Source organism: Hyperoodon ampullatus (genome assembly GCF_949752795.1).
Source record: "Hyperoodon ampullatus genome assembly, chromosome: 4".
NCBI classification, from domain to species: domain Eukaryota; kingdom Metazoa; phylum Chordata; class Mammalia; order Artiodactyla; family Ziphiidae; genus Hyperoodon; species Hyperoodon ampullatus.
Genome location: NC_136917.1, coordinates 105,121,376 through 105,142,474, shown reverse-complemented (window position 1 = coordinate 105,142,474; position 21,099 = coordinate 105,121,376). Strand labels below are relative to the sequence as shown.

The following is a 21,099-nucleotide window of genomic DNA, read 5'->3' as shown; positions in this document are numbered from 1 at the left end:
GGATTGACATATATACACTAATATGTATAAAATAGATAACTAATGAGAACCTGCTGCATAGCACAGGGAACTCTACTCAGTGCTCTGTGGTGACCTAATTGGGAAGAAAATCCAAAAAAGAGGGGATATATATATATATACATATAGCTGATTCACTTCCCTGTACAGCAGAAACTAACACAACATTGTAAAGCAACTATACGCCAATTTTAAAAAAAGTCTCACACAACATGGGATGTACAGAAAGTACGCTGTGCACTATCTCTATGATTCAACTATAGAGTGGGGAAACCATTTCTGAATTGTTTTCAAATTGACAGGAACAGAAGAGAAAGGGGTGGCTTGATGTCACAGCTGTTATACATCTGAGCACTCTGGCTACCGCTTTCTTTGATTTGGAATCTCGCAAAAATACAGTTTGTCATTTTTCCCTTCTGGCTTTCTTTTTCAGTCTTTCACCAGTTAATTCCAACTCTCTGAAAAAAATTTTCCCCTTGGTGATTTTAAGATTAACAAAAGAATGATTTAACTTATATGCACGGAGAACCTTTAAGTAGGCATGCACAGCATCAATATACCCTGCAATTCAGTTCTGAGATGCATTACTGTGTCCTAAAGTATTACTATGATACACACTGCTTTTAGTTATTTACTCATTTTATAAAATGAGTTTAATAAAAATTTTAATATGAGTATAGGGGAGGCAGTCAGCTGTAAAGAAATGATATTGAGGGAAAAGGAGTATAATGATCATTGTCATGAGTTATTTGCAGGTTTACTTTGGATTTAGAGATTTAAAAACCCAACACTTTTGCACTGATTGAACTTTTTATTCATTTGATTTAAAGCGAGGTTCCAAATATTCACTGACTAACATGGATAACTATTCTACAGTATTTAAAGCATAACTTCCTCTCAAATAATGTGTATTTGCTTGATATGCATACAAGCAAGTGACAAGTTTGGACGTTCTCTTTGTGGAGATGACAAAATAAAACAGTGTGTCTGGATGACTCTGTTCTTTAACTCATGGTTTAGAATTCATCAAAAAATTATTTTCTTGAAGGAATTTATTTGTATTTCTATATTATCCTCACATTTAAAGACTGAATCTATCTCAACTTCCACAAATTTTATATTAGGTTAGTAGGTTGTAACTCTCAAGTTTAGAACTGTAATTAGCCCTTTTATTTACGGATATTCTGGATACCACCTTGAAGGAACGTTACAGTAAAAATTCCATTGAAATTTTAGTTAAAATTCTAAGAAGAACGTAAAATAGAGGAAAACAGGGGAAAGTAAGGAGTAAAATCTGTTTCTTTTTAAAGAAGAGTCATTTGAGAAAATCAAGGCAACTCTTTATTTTTCAGTTTAGTTTAGAAAATATCAGATTTAGTTTAAAAACCTCAGTATGTAGAAACTGTCAGAGGCTGCATCTACACTGAACTATTTCTCCAGGTTTTTTTTTTCTGAGCCCATTTAAAATAATTTATAAGTCATGTAAAGAAACTGAGATAGGACATAAGAAAAGGGAAAAAGTTAGAAAATTTAACAGCTATGACTAATCCCCTTTAGTCATAAGGGGATTCTCCTTTTCTATTAACAAGAGAATGCTGCTAATTGTCTTTAATTTGTGCTCCAGTTATTGCACTGATAATTACATGATATTTTGTTTGCTGGCAAAAACTGCTGGTGTGCCAGGTCGCATAGAAGAAAAGAACTTAAGACATTTAATAATCTCCTTTCTTTAACTTACTATATTAGGCTGTAACTGTGTTATTCGGCAAATATTTTTCTCTGGTAGTTATTCAAATATTTAAATGTCTTTTTATAATAAGTCACACAAATAAATTCGGGTTTGCCTCTCCTATCCTTTCAAAGTGAGAAAGCTGAAAATTTTAAATACAAGCACACAAGTAAACAGATTTAGGTTAAGCATGCCTAATTTTCATATATCTTTCTTCTTGATATAACAGATTTCTAAGTATATTCTGTTTGCAAAAAGAGTCATATGAGGACAAAACTCATTTAAAAATATGGCTGTTTCAGAAGCACAGTAACAACTGGTACCATATGAAGGGGGGTAAGATTATTGCCTAATTGATGAAGGTAACTCACAAGTAAGAACAAAAAATGCAGATGGAGAGATTGAAATTGTAGTGTGAGAATAAACTGGAAGCTAGAAGTGATTAAAAATGGTGATAAGTAGTTCAAAATAATTTGGTCAGTAACATACATTTGAAAATAAGTCCCACAAGCATAGAAATTGGGAAACTACTTCTCCCCATCCTTGTCACAAGCTATAAACGTTCTGTGTGATTTTCCTTCCTGTCCACAAGCCATCCTCTGCCATCATCTGGCTCTTGCTCTGAAATGGTTCTCTTGCCCCTTGTTAGCTTCCAAAGGCTCCTTTGTGCCCCAGCTCTACTCTGTTCCACTCTTCCATCTCCCTGATACCCTTTTAAGGTAACACCCTATTGAAATGAAGGTTTCAGGTACCATTCTTTAGTGTGTTACACAGCACAGGTGTTGTTCTGACAGAAATCACATTAACTATAATAGCTAATGGTGAGTCTTAACAGGAATAGCTAACAGGTAAATTTATGGAGCATTTATTATAGGTTAGGTGCCTTACATTCATCCCCCAATTTAATCATCTCAATGACCCAATGAAGTGGGTACTATTTTTTAATTTCCCCTCTACTGATGAGGGAAATGATGAAACTCAGAGGGGTTAAGCCACTTGCTGGAGGGTCACACAGCAAGCAGGTGGCAGAACTAGGGCCAGAACAAGGTTTGTGTGTCTCTAAAAACCATGTTCTTCACCATGGTATTACACTGGATGCAGTATGATGTAACTGGGGAAAGCAATGACATACAACCATGCTCTTAGCCATTATATTATACAGAACGCAGCGTGACACAATTGAGAAAAGCTTGTTTTGTTTTTGAATCTGAAAGATTTGGGCTCAAATCTTGGCCACCTCCTAGTATTAACTATCTGACTTCAAAGCTCTGCGTGATCTGGGCCCTCCCTAGCATCTAAACCTTTTCTCTCATCTCTCTAAAGTTACACACACCGGGCTCAAGCTCCATAGGCTTTCCTTAGACTCCTTAGCAAGCTCTTTACTTTCTCAGAAGCTTCGCAAACACTGTTCCCTCTGGAATGTTGTCACCTGCCTAACTTTGAATCATCTTTTAGCTCCCATCTTTCAGCATTTCCTCAGGAAAATCACACAGAACATTTATAGCTTGTGACAAGGATGGGGAGAAGTAGTTTCCCAGTTTCCATGCTTGTGGGACTTATTTTCAAATGTATGTTACTGACCAAATTATTTTGAACTACTTATCACCATTTTTCATCACCTTTCTCCCACCCGCAATCTAAATAAGGCACCTCCTGTTATTCCTTCATAGCATTTGGATAGCTGCATTCACAGCACATGTGAACAGAATTTTTGTTATATATTTGCATATTTCATGTCTGGTTCATCCCACCAGGCCAGGGGTCCACCAACTATGGCCCATAGGCCAATCCTGCCTGCCCCCTGTTTTTGCCAGTAAAGTTTTATTCAAACACGGACACATTCATTTGTACACACATTGTCCTTTGCTGCTTTCACTAAGAGGGCAGAGACGAGTAGTTGAGACATAGACTGCACGGCTCACAAGGCCAAAAGTATTTGCTATCTGGCCCTTTACAGAAACAGTTGGCTGACTTCTGTGGCAGACAATAAGCTGAATGAGGCTCTTCTTGCTTACTGCTGAATACTTCATGTTAGGCACATTGTAAACAAGTGATATTTGTTGATTTAATAAATAAATGAGTTATTCAGCTGTAAATGGAATTACTAAAGATTAAATGGAGTAATATATATGTAGTTCTTGGAACACGTAGCTTCTTTTAAGTTATCTGAAAATTTCCATAAGACAAATTGACAATTCATGATTTTATTTATTTTTACATTCTAGCTTAAGAAATCCACCTCATTTAGCTTAGAGATTGAGAAATAAGTAGTTTTCATAAACTTGGAGGCTCTGGAAAATTTAAAAAAAACAACAACTAGCTGTTAATTTTTTTTCCTCCCCTAAACTTTTTTTTTTTTTTTTTTTTTTTGGTACGCGGGCCTCTCACTGCTGTGGCCTCTCCCATTGCGGAGCACAGGCTCCGGACGCGCAGGCTCCGGACGCGCAGGCTCAGCGGCCATGGCTCACGGGCCCAGCTGCTCTGCGGCATGTGGGATCCTCCCGGACCGGGGCACGAACCCGTGTCCCCTGCATCGGCAGGCGGACTCTCAACCACTGCGCCATCAGGGAAGCCCTCCCCTAAACTATTTTATGTATACAATTGGAGTTTCTGATTTTTAGCTGTTGCTACTGCCATAATGAAAAATAAAGGGCAAAATTCAATTTAAACAGTCAGCCACTCTGTTTTACCATAGTTTTATTTCTCAGTGATATACAACTTATCACATCAGCTCTGTAATATTTCATTTCACACTTTAAGTAAGTATTTCTTATTCTGTAAAAACACACCCTGTTCTCTGTATAGCCAAATAAACACCTGCAATGGCAGGGCAGGCTTTTACTGCTTTTGGGAAAAGATGACAGTGAGCTATCATGTGAGGTTCTGTTAGGGAGTCTACAGCAGGGAAGCTTCAAAAAGGGCAAAGCAGTTAATGTTTATCTTTTCAACAGGTGAACACATACTTTAAAGGGAGCCTAGGTTAGGGGTGTCTCCTCACTTTGTATGACATGCTCTTGCAGATTTGCTGGTGCTGATTATCAGAAGTGACCTACACCTTTTAGGTTCTCTCCCAAATGGCTCTTATGATCACTCTTACAGTAGATGAGAGGCACGCATGACAAATATTTATAAGTAAGATGGCTGTTTAAGATTGTCAATAGCCATGTAAAATAATCACTGAAATATATATATTTAAACATGGAAGTTTTCAATTTTACCAATTCCATTTAAGAGTATTGAATTAAAGGGCCAACTGAACCTAAAGACGAAGAAAAGACTACACAGATCCTAAATTCTATAGAATAAAACCAAGAAATTCATCTTCAGGATTAAAAAAAGTAAGATTAACTAAACTGAATTTAAGTAAGTTTTCTTCTCTTAAAGTTATCATGACTTCTAACATGGGTGAGAGTAACAGCAATTGTAGATGCAAGTATATTTAAATTACGAAAAAACGTTCAATTGTTAGCTCAAAAGTATAGTGTTAACATTCTCGCATGCCTGTGTGAGTTTTATATTCCTTTATAAAGCATAATGAAAGCTCATGAATTCAACTGCAAAAGCTTTCTTTTGTCCTTGTAAGCAAAAGGAAGATACAATAAATTTCATGAACCCCCAAATCAACTGGCATTATTAATGAAGTGTAGATGCTAATTCATATAAAGTTTTGACTGCACCCCAAATAGGTGCTAGTCCAAACAGTAAGATCTAAATAGTCAGTGGTATATGATGTTCAATATTTCAGTTTTAATTTCAACTTCAACCTATAAATCAATTAAAAAATACTGTGGTTTTATATTGACAGAATTATTGCTTTTTGGCTTGACCCATAGCAATACACAATGTGTAGGAAAACACTGAAGGAATCCATCGTAAATCTTAGCATTGTTCATCCTTTAGCTCAATTTTCAGCCAAAAATAGTTCAAGTCATATGCACCTTAAGTGTAATAATTTAAAGGAGTATAAATCTGAAAATCTAAAAAGTTTCTTTACCTCTTAATGGCATACTGGATTTGATGGCATAAATAACAACTTCTATTCATTATAATTTACACATGTAGCAATAAAAAGTTTTAAAGCACGAATCAGTTCTAGTCTCACTAGAAGGTCCAAGAAGCTAGAAAGGCACAGTAGGGCAGAAAGAGTGTTGGGGGAAATTACAGTCTGGTGGGGCGTCTCTGAGGCTGTCCTCTTAGCTTTCCCCAGTGTAAATGGGCAACAGCCAAAATGCTCTCCTCCCCCGTGGTCAAGGAATGTCTGTTCTGTAGGTTCCATTATCCATTTGCAATGGTTGGGATCTGGCAGTACATAATCTCTCTCAGGAACCATTATTTGCTATTTAACATTAGGTTAAACATTTGTTATTTAACCATTAACATTTGCTATTTAACCATTATTTAACATTAGGATGCATACAGACCACCCGGCTATTCTTACTTCCCCTAACTGAATCCACTCTCCCCAAGGGTGAAGAAAAATAGAGTCAAATCACAGATATTCATAATATACAAGTCTCCACTGAAGAGAGCATTTGCATGTATAAAGTCTTTAGAATAGATTAATTGTATCATACAGATATCACTGGAGTTCTAGAAAAAAATGATAACATCATGTGCCTTTATGTTTATAAAATTCAGGCTTTAAAGAAAATGGTGTGAGTTAACTGATAGTTCTCGCTTCTATGTTTGAAGAGACTAATATGTCGTGGGGGTTGTCTTCCTTGTTGTCAGCACAATGTTAAACATTTTGGATGTATTTCAAAGTCTCTTTTACTGTGAATAGACTGGAAGCCATTTTGATACAGGATATTTAAGTCTATATTATAAACCTCTAAATGGATGACCACAAAAGGCCTCGTTCCCACGAATATAAGAATATCTTTGCTTGCTGATGCATGCAGTGGAGCAATATTATGCTTATTAACTCTTAATTATTAAGCTATTCATGTTACGCAAATGCAGTTCCCATTTAAAATTCATGTTGAAGTAAAAAGTGAATAATCATCAATGTGTAAAGTATATTTCTTACAGATAGAGTGATTTTTTCCCCTTTACTATCAGCACTTAAACTGACCACATTTAATTCACTAAAACTTCTCTTCATGGATGTTTATAAGCTCAAAATGTTTTCAGTACACTTAACATATCTGGGGGGAAGTGTAATAAATGGCCCGTGTAGATAACAACACACACAGAAGTTTACCCCACTCACCTGTCTGTTACGTTCATCCATAATCCTCGTAATCTGAATCTTTTTTCTCCCCATAGTCCCCGTTTTTCTTCTCTCTCTCGTCCCTGAAATTATGTATTTTTTCCTTCCTTTTCTTTCTCTTTCCTGTTTCCTCCAAACAAATCTCCTTCTTCAGCACTTGCACTGCTCAGTTCCCAAATTCCTGCATTCGTTCCTGCTGAACAAAAAATAAAAATTAAGCACCACTTTAATATTCCAATTTTCTAAAAATAAAACTCTATGGAACTAAACAAATTAAATGAATGAAAATAAGCATTTGTTAAAGGTACATGGTATATCACATGCAGGAGCATATCAAGTAGGAATGGTTTGTTCTTATGATTAAAATAATCTGGTAATTTAACAAGTCATTTAAATGATGAAAACTATACTTTAAAGCCCAACACTTGAAATGTATCTTTTGCAAAGAGTTTCTTACTATTTTTTTAATGAAACTAGGTGACTATTTTCACCCTTCTGTTATGAAAAATTACCTAAATCAGAGAGTTAATGAACCTTTATGTACCTGTGTATGCTAAGTAGGGCAGCTAATTCATTTCTGAAGGGAAAACAATCTCGTGTTTTGACAGCAGAGGTGATAACGTCCCTCGTTATGCAAATAGGATGGACTATTATGAAAGTGCTATTTGATATATGTAAATGTCAACTAATTTAAATCTAAATCCTTTAATCTTATTTTTAAAAAGTCACTGCTATGAGAACACTGTAAAAATAATGTGGGATATTTAATCTTACATAACAAGCAGCTATCAGCAGTGAAATCTTTTCCTTTTGAAAGCCCTTAAGCTATATCTTGAATACAAGAATCAGAAAAGATAATCATTCATAGAAAAGAAAGAAATGGTGTGAAAATTAAAGTATTATTCCATTTATGACTATATTTCTTATAAGCCATCAGTTCCTTAAATTTAAATATTTTAAAAAGACACATCATATCTCTTTGGGGAGCAAGATACAAAATTATAGAAGCTTGCCATATACTGGATATCTTTAGGCCATGAATTAAAATTAAAGAAGTGATCATCAACAATGTAAGATAAACCCAGAGAATCCAGTGTATTAAAAGTATGTATCTTTCTTTGTTTTAAATTATATCTGAAAATATTTGAATGAAAGTGAATTGCTGTGAAATGTGGAAGTTAACAAAAAGGCATTCCACAGTGGCTTCTTCATTTGCAAGCAATAGCTTCAATTATTCTATCCCATCTTATGTCAAAGAATGCAACTACTTCACACATTGCTCAGAATTTCCCTGTTTACTTTAGTTGGTGTCTGACAACCGACCTGATAAATTCCCACATGTATCATGTAATACTAAGCCATTGTCCTGGCTATTTAATAGATTATTTGGCTCCAATTCAAAGTTATTGGAACAGGAATTGGAACTGTTACACATTTGGTCTGATCACATCGGCTGTCTTTTGATTTCTTTAATTTAATTTCTAAATTCTTTATCACCTTGAGTAAATTTTTAAAATTTAAGTTTTCTGTGATTATCTAATTGCAGAAGCTATTATGATATAATTAGTTCTGGTGGATTAAGTGCTGCTTAAATACTAAGATCATCCATTCTCTTTTGCCCAATGCCTTCTATTAAACTGTAGCTCACTTCTACCTCTGAGAATATATGTATGTTGAGTAGTATCACGACCACACAGTGCTCATCAAAACTATTACTCCAGCGGTAATTTTAAATGTTGGAAGTAGTTCAGAATTTTAGAGTTATATAAATAACACACATTTGACAAATAGACAGGAAAAAATTAGCTATAAGATATATGAAAAAAGCACATTAAAATATGAAAAATCCACAAAGCAAACTGCATATTCACTGTTGCCGAACACAGTCCATCTACCTATTTTTAGTGACGGTCTTAAATATCACTCAACTGGACAACTTTCCAGTGTTTCCTATAGTCTTACCTTAGAAGCAAGCAGCAAGATAGAATGTTATTTCCCATGCATGTGCAAGAACCCAAAGAGACAAACAGGCTTCCTCGATCACAGAAAAGCCAACCCATGAATCCACAGCAAATGCATATGGGACAATTTCCTTTCTTTCATTGAGCTGAGGCCGTGGCACTATCGGCTTACAGGACTATGCCTGCCTAAGCGCTTATTCACTTTAAGGTGGAAGGTCAGGGTGAACAGATTAGAGTGTGGAAGAGGCGGGGAAGAAGAAAACTTCTGCGGATCCTGATTTCAAAATACAAATAACCAAACGAATAGAGAAACATCCCTGGAGAAAAGTCTCCTTGGAAAGACAGAGTTCTTGATGAATCAAACTTAGAAGAGTTCCTCCATCTCACCACCCCTTATTTCACAACTTTGAAACGAGGGACGCGTCTTAAAAAGAGCAGAGCAAGGATTTTCTTTTTTAATTCTTAAAACATTATGGGAAATATTTTGCCAGAGAGAACTGATATGTGTCAGTATGTATATATATATAAAATAATCGATTAAAAATGACATTTTGAAATATGCAGGGTAATGTAGAGAGATGTAAGTCTAAATTTCAATAAAATTAAACTATTTTCTTATTTCCCATAAAAATGAATATTTCTTGAAGTGTGCTGCCTTTTGAACATTTCTCAAATGCAAAATTTGATATGATTAAGTACATATGCAGAGTAAGATATGGTGATGATGAGACTGTTTGCATGAAGTAAAATGTGCCTTGGAACATTCTGCTTAGAACGTTAGATTATGGGTCACCAGGTTTCAAGGCTGTCAGTAAAAATTCAGAGTTAGGAAGGTCAACAACAGCTCAGTAGCTGTTTTCTTAGCATAACTATTTTTCTAACATGATTTTTATGCAAAAATTGTATTGTAAGGTTGGTTTCAAGTATTAATTTGTAGGAGGCCTAGAGAGGCTGAAAAGAGATTATATAACTTCAGTAATCTGAAAAATTGTTTTGTATGTATATGAAGAAAAGAATATAATAGCTAAACTGCACATAGTAGAATTTGAGTTACACTGAGAACTTTCATTTATGTACAATCAACCATAAGCTTAAAATAATTCCAGCAGCCTTACCGCTACTTCTTTCCACATGAAAGAAGAATTCTTGGAAAATGACAGAGTTACAGAGAAACAATCAGTAATTAAAAAAAAAAAGAAAAGAGAAACAAATACTCTACCATAGTTACACTCTATAGAGCTACAGTCTTCTGCATTTTTTCTTTTTGCCAACCTAAATAGAAGAAAAATAAAATCATGCTGCTTACTAAAAAGGGGAACTTCATTATGGGAGGCTTCTGTTCACTTTGAGTTTGGCATGAGCAGACAGACGAAGGCAAAGTGGTTTGAGACCCAAGGAGAGAAGAATTTCTTGTGGACAGACGCTAAAGATCCTTCTCCCACCCTGACTCTCTCATTTACAAACAAGTTCCCTGAGTGACACACACCTCCCTCCCTTCCCCCTCTCCTCCCCTCACTCCCTCCCTCCCACAAATCCCTCCCAGTAACACAGAAGAATCTTGACAGAATGGCAGGAAACACGCACAGACTGGTCAGGGAAGGATATGATGTCAGCAACCACGAACAATAAAAGGTGTAAAGGTGCTTCCTTCCCTAAACTGTTCCAGAAGTGTAAAATGGGAACCAAAACTCTTCACTTCCTTCTCTGAGCAGAACTGTCTGAGTGTGCTGGGCTGCTCACCCCACACAGAGAGGCCTTTGAGAGGTTCAGATAAGGGACAAGGAGAAAAATCCAGACACGGGGACAACATTTCTAACTCCTATTTTTAAAACACCTGAGAAAAAAATCCATTTCAGCTCTAGGTTAGTATTTTATATGACTGCTTTAAGAAATAAAAATAAGAAAACAAACAAGTTCATTTTGGTGAAGTAGGAGATACACTGCAATTACCATTTACCATACCTCACCAAAATCATCTGACACAGCTAATGCAGCCATATAATCTTAATTTACTCCCTCGAGGCAAATGAATTCTATACAGCAAAGAGCCAAATGGATACTTTTTTTGGTAAAAGACAGAATCATGAAAACTGTTAAAAAAAATCAATGTTTGTTGGGAAAATACACGGATTACTTCTTTGCCCCCATAGTTAAAAAAAAAAGATATACTGGGGTGGTGGTGAGGCGGGGGGGAAGAAATTCCTATGTTATTGGAACTTTCAAAGTTCTTTAAAAAATTCAGACTAAGAACCAAAGTAACTAACATAAACTTTCAGTATACAGTGAAACTATTTATTTTAGTCTCATCACTATTAGTTTCTTTCTAACATGGAAATGGCAGTCTACCATAAGATTTCTGTAGGAAGAAAACCACATATCAAGTGGATCTGAGTCATCTTCAGATTTCAATCATCTTCCCACAACACTTTGATTTAGAAATTAAACATAACCTTCAGTTTTGTGTTTTGATCTTAGAGTGAGACTGCCATGCCACATTGAAAGATGTGGGAAGAAATTAATTCTCTGCTGCTAAACTTATCTGTGCAAAGCATGTATTTTGCTACAATAAGCACCGTGCAGTCACTTAAATAAAAACAGCCTATGAATAATGACAAAACATTAAAATATGTGATGTCAGTTTGCAGTAAAGAATTCTGGTTTTCTTTTACTCATATGAGCAAATAACTTTTTCACTGACTCACATTTTCCCTAACACTAGCATCTTCATAAAATGTTTTGTAAAAACTCCAGGCTGAAAAGCAAGCATGCTATATCACACAAGAAATTATATGGTTAAATAAATACAAGCTGGATACTTAGCAAGGGACAAAAATGATCATAAGCCCAGTTGCTGCAAGCCTGGTATTACTAATTCAAACAATTAAATGATTCATTATTAGTTTAAGTGGAAAACATTGCTCATTATGGTGCATCTAGATACATTTAACTTGCTACTTTATGATATGTTTGAAAGACACATGAGGCATGTAATTATATTTTGGTTAAAAGGAACAAGTAGATCTCTTAATTTTTTTCCTCTTAAGAATTCTGAACTTCAAAAGATATAATAATTATTAATCTTACTGTTATTCAACTACGTTATGTCTTATGAGTTAGGGAATATTTCTTTGGTCCTGAAAGTCACTCCACTTCTCTCTAAGCTTACCATGTATTATATAGAATGTTATACTACCCTAGCTATGAATGCAAGCTGAATTAGTCCTAAAGACACATAGCTAAGACATCCTCTTAAGGGTAATAAAATTACCCATTCTCCCCCACTGGATTTCACTATCATGAATATAAACAAAGTTATTTTCTCAATTTATTCCAAGTTAATACGATGAATTTTTTTTTTTTTTTTTTTTTTTTTTGCGGTACGCGGGCCTCTCACTGTTGTGGCCTCTCGCGTTGCGGAGCACAGGCTCCGGACGTGCAGGCTCAGCGGCCATGGCTCACGGGACCAGCCGCTCCGCGGCACGTGGGATCTTCCCGGACCCGGGCACGAACCCGTGTCCCCTGCATCGGCAGGCGGACTGTCAACCACTGCGCCACCAGGGAAGCCCAGTACGGTGAATTTTGAGTCAGCTTCAGAACAGTAACATCATGTCAACTGTCTTTCAGTTCCCCACACCTGCCAGGCTCCTTCCTGCCACAGGGCACATGCAATTCCTGCGGCCTGGAGCGCTCCTCCTTCCCCTCTGTGCCTCCTTAACCTCTTCCCTTCCTTTCTGTCTCAGCACATTTCATCTCTCCAGGAAGCACTTCGCGCTCTCCTGATCACATCAAATTCCCCTATAAGGACTCATAGCACCATGTCCTCCTTTGTAGCACTTGTCACAACTGAAATTGCCTGTCTGCCGTCTTCCTCAACATCTGTGGGCCAAGTCTGTTTTATCTGACTTTTGCATTTTCAGTTTCTACCCTAGTGCCAGGCATATAGTAGGAGTTAATAACTATGAGTTGATTAATGAATTAATTCATTAAGCTTTTTATCTCTCAGGTGAATATTTTCTTCGGTCACTATTTTTAGTGACTATTAAGAACATTTTCATTTATACAGAAGCAGACTGATAACCTCACTTAACCTTTCGTTATATTTATATAGCATCTCATATATGGAATAAGAATAATTTATACTGAGAAGTGGAAGTTGAATGGATTTTGGAGTCAGAAAAGCTCAGGGTATGAACTCTAACTTGGTACTTAGAAGCTGAGCGACTAAAGACTAATGACTTAATCACTTGGAACCACTCTTCCCTTGCCTTACAAAAAGTTGGGAATGTACTTCTTCATCTGCAGGATGGTTGTAATCATTAAATGTGGTACTATAGGTGAAGACTAGGTACACAGTAGGACCGGGAACATGGCTTACTACTTGCAAGATTGCTTCAGTTTTGAGGCATAAACTGAAAGTCATACACAATAAGGTTATCAAGTGAATCATAGTCTTTACATATACCATGAAGACCTCAGTTTGCAGAGATGATGATGGGCAACTTCTAAAGGTAATACCTCATTTATCCATTAACAATAATCATTATATGAAGAGAAATTTACAGTGTTATAAAAGTTAAGAAGTTCCTCATAAGTATCAGTCATGGAAGAGCTTCAGGCTGCAAAAGTAGAAATAACTAGGGAAATACATCAATTTTCCCAATGACCACGGCTGCTGAAAACTCTACATTAATGTTTCTAGTCCTACTTTAATATCTTTCCCCAAGGACAAAAGGAGATGAAATGTATGTCAGAAATATAATAAGGCTAAAAAGGAACTCGTTTTGAAAACCCCTGCAATTAATTTAATAAGTGGGCCTCACCTGCCATTATCACTGATATAAATCATTTTATTTACACAATTCTAGAATTTAGGAGACACTTACCTTTAAACAATTGTATTGCATTCTGGACAACTTAATAAACACAGGGAAGCACAGCTTCCCAGTCATTATCACCCACGGTATATTTTGCCTTGGACATTTTTTTCACACTGGAGCTTAAACGGCATTCTCCAACCCCCACGCTAAAATAAACTCCAAATAGTCTAAATATGTCAAAAGCCTTGTGCTATCCAACCACACCACAGTTTTTAGTCTTTCTACATCATATTGAGTAATTAAGTCAGGGTTCTAGCAAGTCTTTGTTTTCCTAATTTTTCACCATGTTTTCTTCCAAAGGCCACTCCGTGATGTGGCAGGGCTCACCACAAGGTAAGTCCGCACTGTCCTCATCACAAAGCAAGAGTTACTAAGCATCACAGAGTGTGTTCTGTTCCCCGGCTGTAACTTTTCCAAAAGCACATGCAGCTGGATTTTTTGTTGCTATTATTGAACAAAGCAAGTTAAGCACTACACAACACCAAAATCAGTGAAACAAAACTGTCAGCCTTCAACGCAAGCTAGGCTTGAAATGGGAGATGTTGCTATTATAAATTTTCATCTTATGACAAAAATCTGAATTCCCAGGCATCTAATGATCCTGTCAGAAAAATCTTACATTCATTATTTTCTTAATCTTTAATATATCATATTTCATTATTAAAATGTAAATATTCTACATATTTTTTCCTCAAACGTCTGAGTGTATTAGACACAGTCTTCAGCCTTACTAATACATTTGTGTGTGTGTCTGTATGTGTTTGTACAGAGGTAATATTTTCTTATAAAACTGCAGCAAATGGAAAAAACATATTTTAGTCTTTCACAATATGTGGGTAAAACGAGTACATTTTAAGATATCTGAGTAGTCCTGAGTATTATCACTAGTAAATAATCACAGTATTATTAGGATTGTGATATGAATGGTTAAAAGGACATTCTAAGTAAAGGCTAAGTAATAAAATAATACTCTGTATTCAAACATTACATTAATGATTGAAAATTATGTCCTTGAAAATAATTTGTCTCTGTTGTTATTTACCTTACCAATTTATGTAACATTTAAGGATGACCTTGAAATGAGAAGAAATACTATTGTCCTCCTGCCAATGTTTTTGTTCTACATTAAGAAGAAAATGCTTGATAAATCATCTGCTATTTACATTCACTGAATGTCATTTACTTTGTCTCTAGCTAAACTTTAGAAATTTAAAACATTTATATAAAAACCTTCTATGCTAATTTATATAACATTCAAAATGCCAGTCATACCTCAAATCAAAAAAAAGATATTTTATATTACTATTATATTATGTGGCTCAACATGGAACCCAGTGATTCATCAAATTTTCGATTTCTCTTCATCTCCTTTACAGCATCCTAATCAACCTAATTAAGGCTTTGTTCATCTGAAACCTCTGATGACAATTTGTTTAACTCTATCCCACTGTGGTCTTCTTATAAGGAGAATTACATCTGATCTTCTGACAGCAATCATTAAATGATCCCAACTGGCCCCAATTAAGCCACATGGCTCACGGCTTCCATGTAGTCAAGTGCCAAGTTCTCTGTTTCATTTACACATCATTCTTGGTTTATTTTCTTAAAGCCAATTAAGTATATGTGTCTTATCAAGTGGAACTAAATTTCCTTGTGTCCACTAGCTCAAGACAGGGCACCGCCTGACTTCAGTCACACTGAAGATCATGCAGGACCCCTGAAGCCTTTCTCTCTAGCAGTAGTGCTATTAATGAAAAAAAAAAAACCAAAAAACTTTACTTACTCAGGATGAAATTCATGCACATGTACCTCCTCAAAATAATACACATGTTTAAACAGTTCTGGCTAACATAAATCAATAACAACTTTTCATTTGGCTTATTTACGAGGATCTTTTAATAGAGTAGTACCTGCATTTAGTTGAGTTTAATATTTCTTTCTTTTTGAACATTTGAAATGATCTCTTTAAGACCCTCTAAAACAGCAGTACCAAAGTAAGACTTCTGAAGTTAACCTTTCTTACCCTTAATTTCTGCTCTAATTTTTTCACACATACTCAATTGTAAGTTCTATAATGATGTTCCCAGGCCTTCCTATGTGTGCAGGTAGCCTCAGGATTTAGAGCTCATTGATTGTGTGCTACTCCAGGGAAATGGCTGATTAAAAACAGCCTCTTGAGGAGTAGCTCCTATTCACATCTGGCTCATCTTATTCTAAACTCTTAATACCTGTATGGAAATATGACCCCTAGCTTTGGCTTTGGAGAACCTCAGTTCACAGATCCTTTACCTTAGGTGGCAAGGCAGAAACAGTGAAATTCATCTCAATATGACTGGTGTTTGAAACAGTTTCTGAAGACCTTAATCACTGCCCTGACTACTTTCCTGTGAATATAAACAAATGCACTGTATTTTTATATCTAGTCTAACAATAGCTATCACTGATCATCTGCTGGTGTCTGATGCAGGCTATCTGTCACAGTTCTCAGAGTAGAAGAATTAGAACATATCTGTTCATCCTAATCATACATTAAAAACTGACATTAGGACAGATGACTGGATGGATGTTATGCATCTTACAGGACATTAACCTTGATGGAACATGTAATTCTTTTTATCATTTGACCAACAGATGGAACTACAAAGAAAAAAGAAATACAATGGAATCTTTAGCATACTGATGTTTGGCAACCCCTGGAAAAAAAGAGTATGTGCATTTTCTTTATGATAGCTAAATACATACTTGATCAGCTCTCAATAAATAACTGTTCTTTTCCTCATGCAAAGAGGAAAATTCAAAATATGTATTACAAAATGCTGATGATTTAGAAAACACCAACCCCACAAATGACTGACTTGGCTACAAAATGTCTAACAAATGTATTAAAATTTTAGTAAAGCACAAAAGACGCTCGGGTATTGTATTATGAAATATTTCTCACTGTATTATAGTCATCTCCAATAAGATTTGATGTTAATTTTAGAGCATGCTTCTGCTAAAAAGGGCAAACCCTGCAACAGATTTAGTACAAAGAAGCTGAAAATATCCCGTGGAAAAAAAAATCTGTAGCGAAATCAGCCAGCCCAAATCCTGCCATTACTCAGCACTGCAGTGACGTGCGGATGTTTGTAGTGGTTTGAGGAGCCAGCAGGGGTGGAAACTCTATGTACTCGACTCCAACATGATTGCAATTGAACCTCATCAAAGTAAGAGCTCATAATTTGTCACAGAAAACAGCCAATTAACATATGTTAGAAAAAGGCTTCATAAAGATAATATATGATTAAAGACCCAGTGCAGCTGTTGAAAATCAAAACTATGCATTTAAAAAAGAAATCTCAGCCTGAGCTTCCGTATGGTTAAACTGATAATGGCTACTATGATTTTTTTTTTCGTAAGTAGAAAAATATAATTACAGTGCTTCTCATAAGTTTGGGGTTATGGCGAAAGGGAGAACTGGGTACTGTGGCACTATTTACTATGCCTTACTTACTTCTATAAATAGTTGAAACCCTTGCCAAAACTCTGTAGTTACTTTGTTATAGTGCTATTTTAAAACACAGACCTTCATTGTGAGCTAAATGGCCTTCAGGATGCACTTTGTAGTTGGAGCATTCCTCTCAAAACTATATCCTCCCTTTATCTGTGTAAAACTCCAGGACAAGAGGACTCTACATGACTGCCCCTCTGACTGTAAAACACGCTAGGGCTGTGTAACGCATGGCTTGAATACATCAGAACTTTTGTTAGGGCTGGTGGTCAGGAATGGTGACAGTTAAATGTCAGAAATGTGATTAAGGTGCCTGTACGCAGTGCAGATCCTCTAACAAGACACAAGGCGGTCTATCTGCCCCAGCTTTGGAGCAGATGAACTATACGTAGCTATATGTATTTGGTGTGGTCTCATTATAGATGTTAAATTAAACTCTAGCTTGGACCACGTGGGCAATCAAATCCTGGCCAAGTTGATGTCACCAGAGGCCAAGAGCCAAAATCATGATGTTTAATATTACAGATATCAATGAAAAAGTCTGATCAACAGTCACAGAGACATAAACGCATCGAGCCCGATTAAGAGGTGCCAGAGACACCACTGTGAACCAAACAAAGGTCCTGGTCATCATGAACCCGAGGCTTTAAAGGGAGAATGAAGCAATAAACAAGAGAACTAATACAATGATTTTAGAGAGAAAACTGCTACAGAGAAAATACCACAGCAGAACAGGCTAGGTAGGGGTGACTAAACAGGAAAGGGCTGACTGAGGTGAATAATGCTGTCAGGGAAGGTTTATTTGAAGAGATGACATCTGAGGAGAGATGTAAACCATGGATGGAGCAAGGCTGCATTTGGAGGGTGAATACTCCAGTACTCCACCTGTCACTGGTGGTATAAATTTGGCCAATTCATAGTTTCCTAAACCTGAAGTTTCCTCAGCTATAGAATGGGAATAACAACACATATATTCTATAATGAGGTTGTGAGGCTCAAATAAAAAAATAGATCCACATTCATTTGTAAAAATTTAGTTGGATGCAAGTCAATTTCTGAAATTCTCTGTGTAAACTTGTTTAATTTTATGGAAATTATAAATACTTTGAAACACAGAGAATATAGTATAATGCAAAAGGTTTCTAAATTTATATTAGTTGGATCCAACAGTGTGTCCTCCCTTGAGATGTGGTTATTTCACTGAAGTAATGCCCACTGGTTGAAATAGGTCTTGTGGATATAAGTTCATTTTGCAGCACTAAGTATGGATAGTACCATGAGCAATCTGACAAACACAACACAAAATTTCTGCAAATGTAAAACACAGAATTATATTTTTTAAATCGTATTTTAAAAACTCTTTTAGAAATAAACAATCTTACAACATTACTAACGTAACAGTCATTGTTTTGGGTTGATTTATTTCCTCTCTCATAGGGCTCAACTCCCAAGCAATCAGCACAGTTTTGATTAAGATCTCAGTGATAATCAATGAGACAATGTTTCCCAGTGTCTTGTTGTACGGGAAACATTCACACATCTTTGGAGTAAGCTATGTAGCCTCAAGCCAAACAGATTAATTTCCAATTTAGAATGAATAGACAAATTGAATCATCTAGTATTTTTAAAATTAAGGCATTTTTAAGGGAAAGATACAAAATTTAAGGATTATGAATTTTAATAAATAGGAAATTAGAATGAAGGACAATAGACACTTTAATTTTAAAAGCTGTAAAATATAAATGTCCAATGAAAAACTATAGTATTTTAAGTACGGGGAGGGGTCCAAATTTCCTATTCAAGGAAACCTTACTTAAGGAATAATGGGTATATATTTTCAATTTTCCCTCCCCTGTCATGTTTTGGGAGAGTGGTATAAATTTGATCCTTTATTCCATCATATTTGGTGAACATAATTTATTAGTTTTAAAGTACGGTAAGTTGTACAATTTACCATGAAGCCTAAATTAACACTAATCTATTTTCATTATTATTGGTTAAATGCCCTGAAAAAGAATCACAAATTTGCAAAGTTTTTTTTTTTTTTTTAGTCAAGATGCCTTTTTTCCTTTCCTAAATGAATCACAGTATAGACATTATTCTAGTAAAAACTAGCATAGTGTTTTATTTTATTCTCAGTGCTAACCAATACTTCACACTGCATACTCACCTCCCTCCCTATCTTGTAAGATGACCTTTGGAGGACACTTTCCTCCCCCTCCAAAACCCAGTCATAGCCGCATACAAAGCAGGCACATAAATACGAGTTTCTTCCCTCTATTTGAAGCATTCTCCACTTGATTTTTTCATTTCATCACCTTTCTTTATCTCTTTTTCCACATGTTTAGAACTGAGGGGTTATGGAAAGTGAAACTGTCAAAGAGCTAGGAATAGAGGTGTTCTCAGACGAACAGAATGTTTCCTCTGTAAGATGCAGGCAGGGCAGGCAAATGAGCTGCACAGGGCGGGCACTGCGGGCAGGGGGGCAGCAGAGTTGGGTCCTGGGCTGAAGGCCTGGCGGGAGGCTCCTTATCTCAGCATGTCTACACATTCTGTCCCAGGTTCTTTTCAAGGAAAGCCCAAGTCATCCTTGGCAGATAATACTACATGGAAAGTATTACAGTACTTTCCCTATAAAAAAGCCATGTTACAAAAATCAGAAGTTACTGACACGGACAGTTTTTCATCCTGATTCTCTAAAACCTAGGGTCTAAAAAAAAGCAACCATTGGTGGAAGCAAGTTCATGACTCTCCTTAGAAATCCCAAAGTGGATTCCAAAGATCACTGGTTTCTAAGGATGCTAACAAGTGATCCCCTGCCCACCCTACCCCTCCACACCCTAAAAAAAAGTCAGGAAATCAAAAAAATTAGGAAAATAGATTTCTTTGCTATAGGACTTTCAGAGTCTTTAATATGCTGGATGCCAGAATCTGGAGTATTTACAAATTTATCAGGAATATCCCTTGGGAAATGGTAGCTTTAAAGAAAGGATCAACCTTCTTTCCTCTGACTACTGAATATAAATGCCCCAAACCAACACTTAGCTCGGTGCCGGCTCATAGAAAAATCTAACTCTATTGTTGAATAATTGATAAAACAACAATCTATTCTTTTAGCTTGACAAAGGAATACAAGCATAACATCAGGTGCAAAAAACTGTTCTTTTAAAGTAAAAATATTAATAAAAATATTTAGCAATTAGTGCGATTTGTTTCCAAAGCCCAAAGCACCAGAAAGCAGTAGAGTGCAGTGGAAAGAAAGCTCTATTTGGAAACAGACTCTTGGGTGGGTTCTGCTACCCAGAAGCTGCAGGTCTTTGGGCCAGTCAACTCCCTTGAGTCTAATTTTCCTCAGACATATAAAGGGAGCTGGGTTCAATTTCTAAAGCCCCCTTTCAAGTTCCTAAATGGTATAAATTCAATAAAGGTGTAAGACACAATGAAGTCAGAATGCTTCTCCAAAGGATATAGTTCTAGAGAAACAATAAGCTGACAAAAATGTTTAATTGCCTGGTAAATATAATTGTTTTTTCAATTTTTTTTTTTGCATTGAAAAGTTGGTTCACCTCAGCCTCAAGCAAAATAAGCAGTTAAGATCAAGGTTCTATTATGCACTTTGGACTACTAATCATATTTAGAAATTTAATAAATAACTAGCTATAAATTATAAAATATTATGGCACTGAAAACTTTACATATATTGAATCTAATCCTCATAGCAGCCTATGAGGAAGGCACTACTACCATTTTCATTTCACAGAAACAAAGGCTGGAGGATAGAGAGGTTAAATTACTTGCCCACAGTCACAGTG

At 36.0% G+C, this 21,099-nt stretch overlaps 1 protein-coding gene across 1 annotated transcript in view; it reads right to left on the bottom strand.

Moving 5' to 3' along the window:
• Positions 1-21,099, bottom strand: part of MEF2C (myocyte enhancer factor 2C) — a gene marked incomplete at its 3' end in the record, with an annotated part of 145,195 nt that overhangs the window by 84,843 nt on the left and 39,253 nt on the right. Inside the window, exon 2 of the mRNA XM_079702527.1 lies at positions 6,960-7,155. Within this exon, the coding sequence (XP_079558653.1) occupies positions 6,960-7,013 (54 nt within the window). The 5' untranslated portion in view covers positions 7,014-7,155. The remainder of the gene's footprint in view (positions 1-6,959; positions 7,156-21,099) is intronic.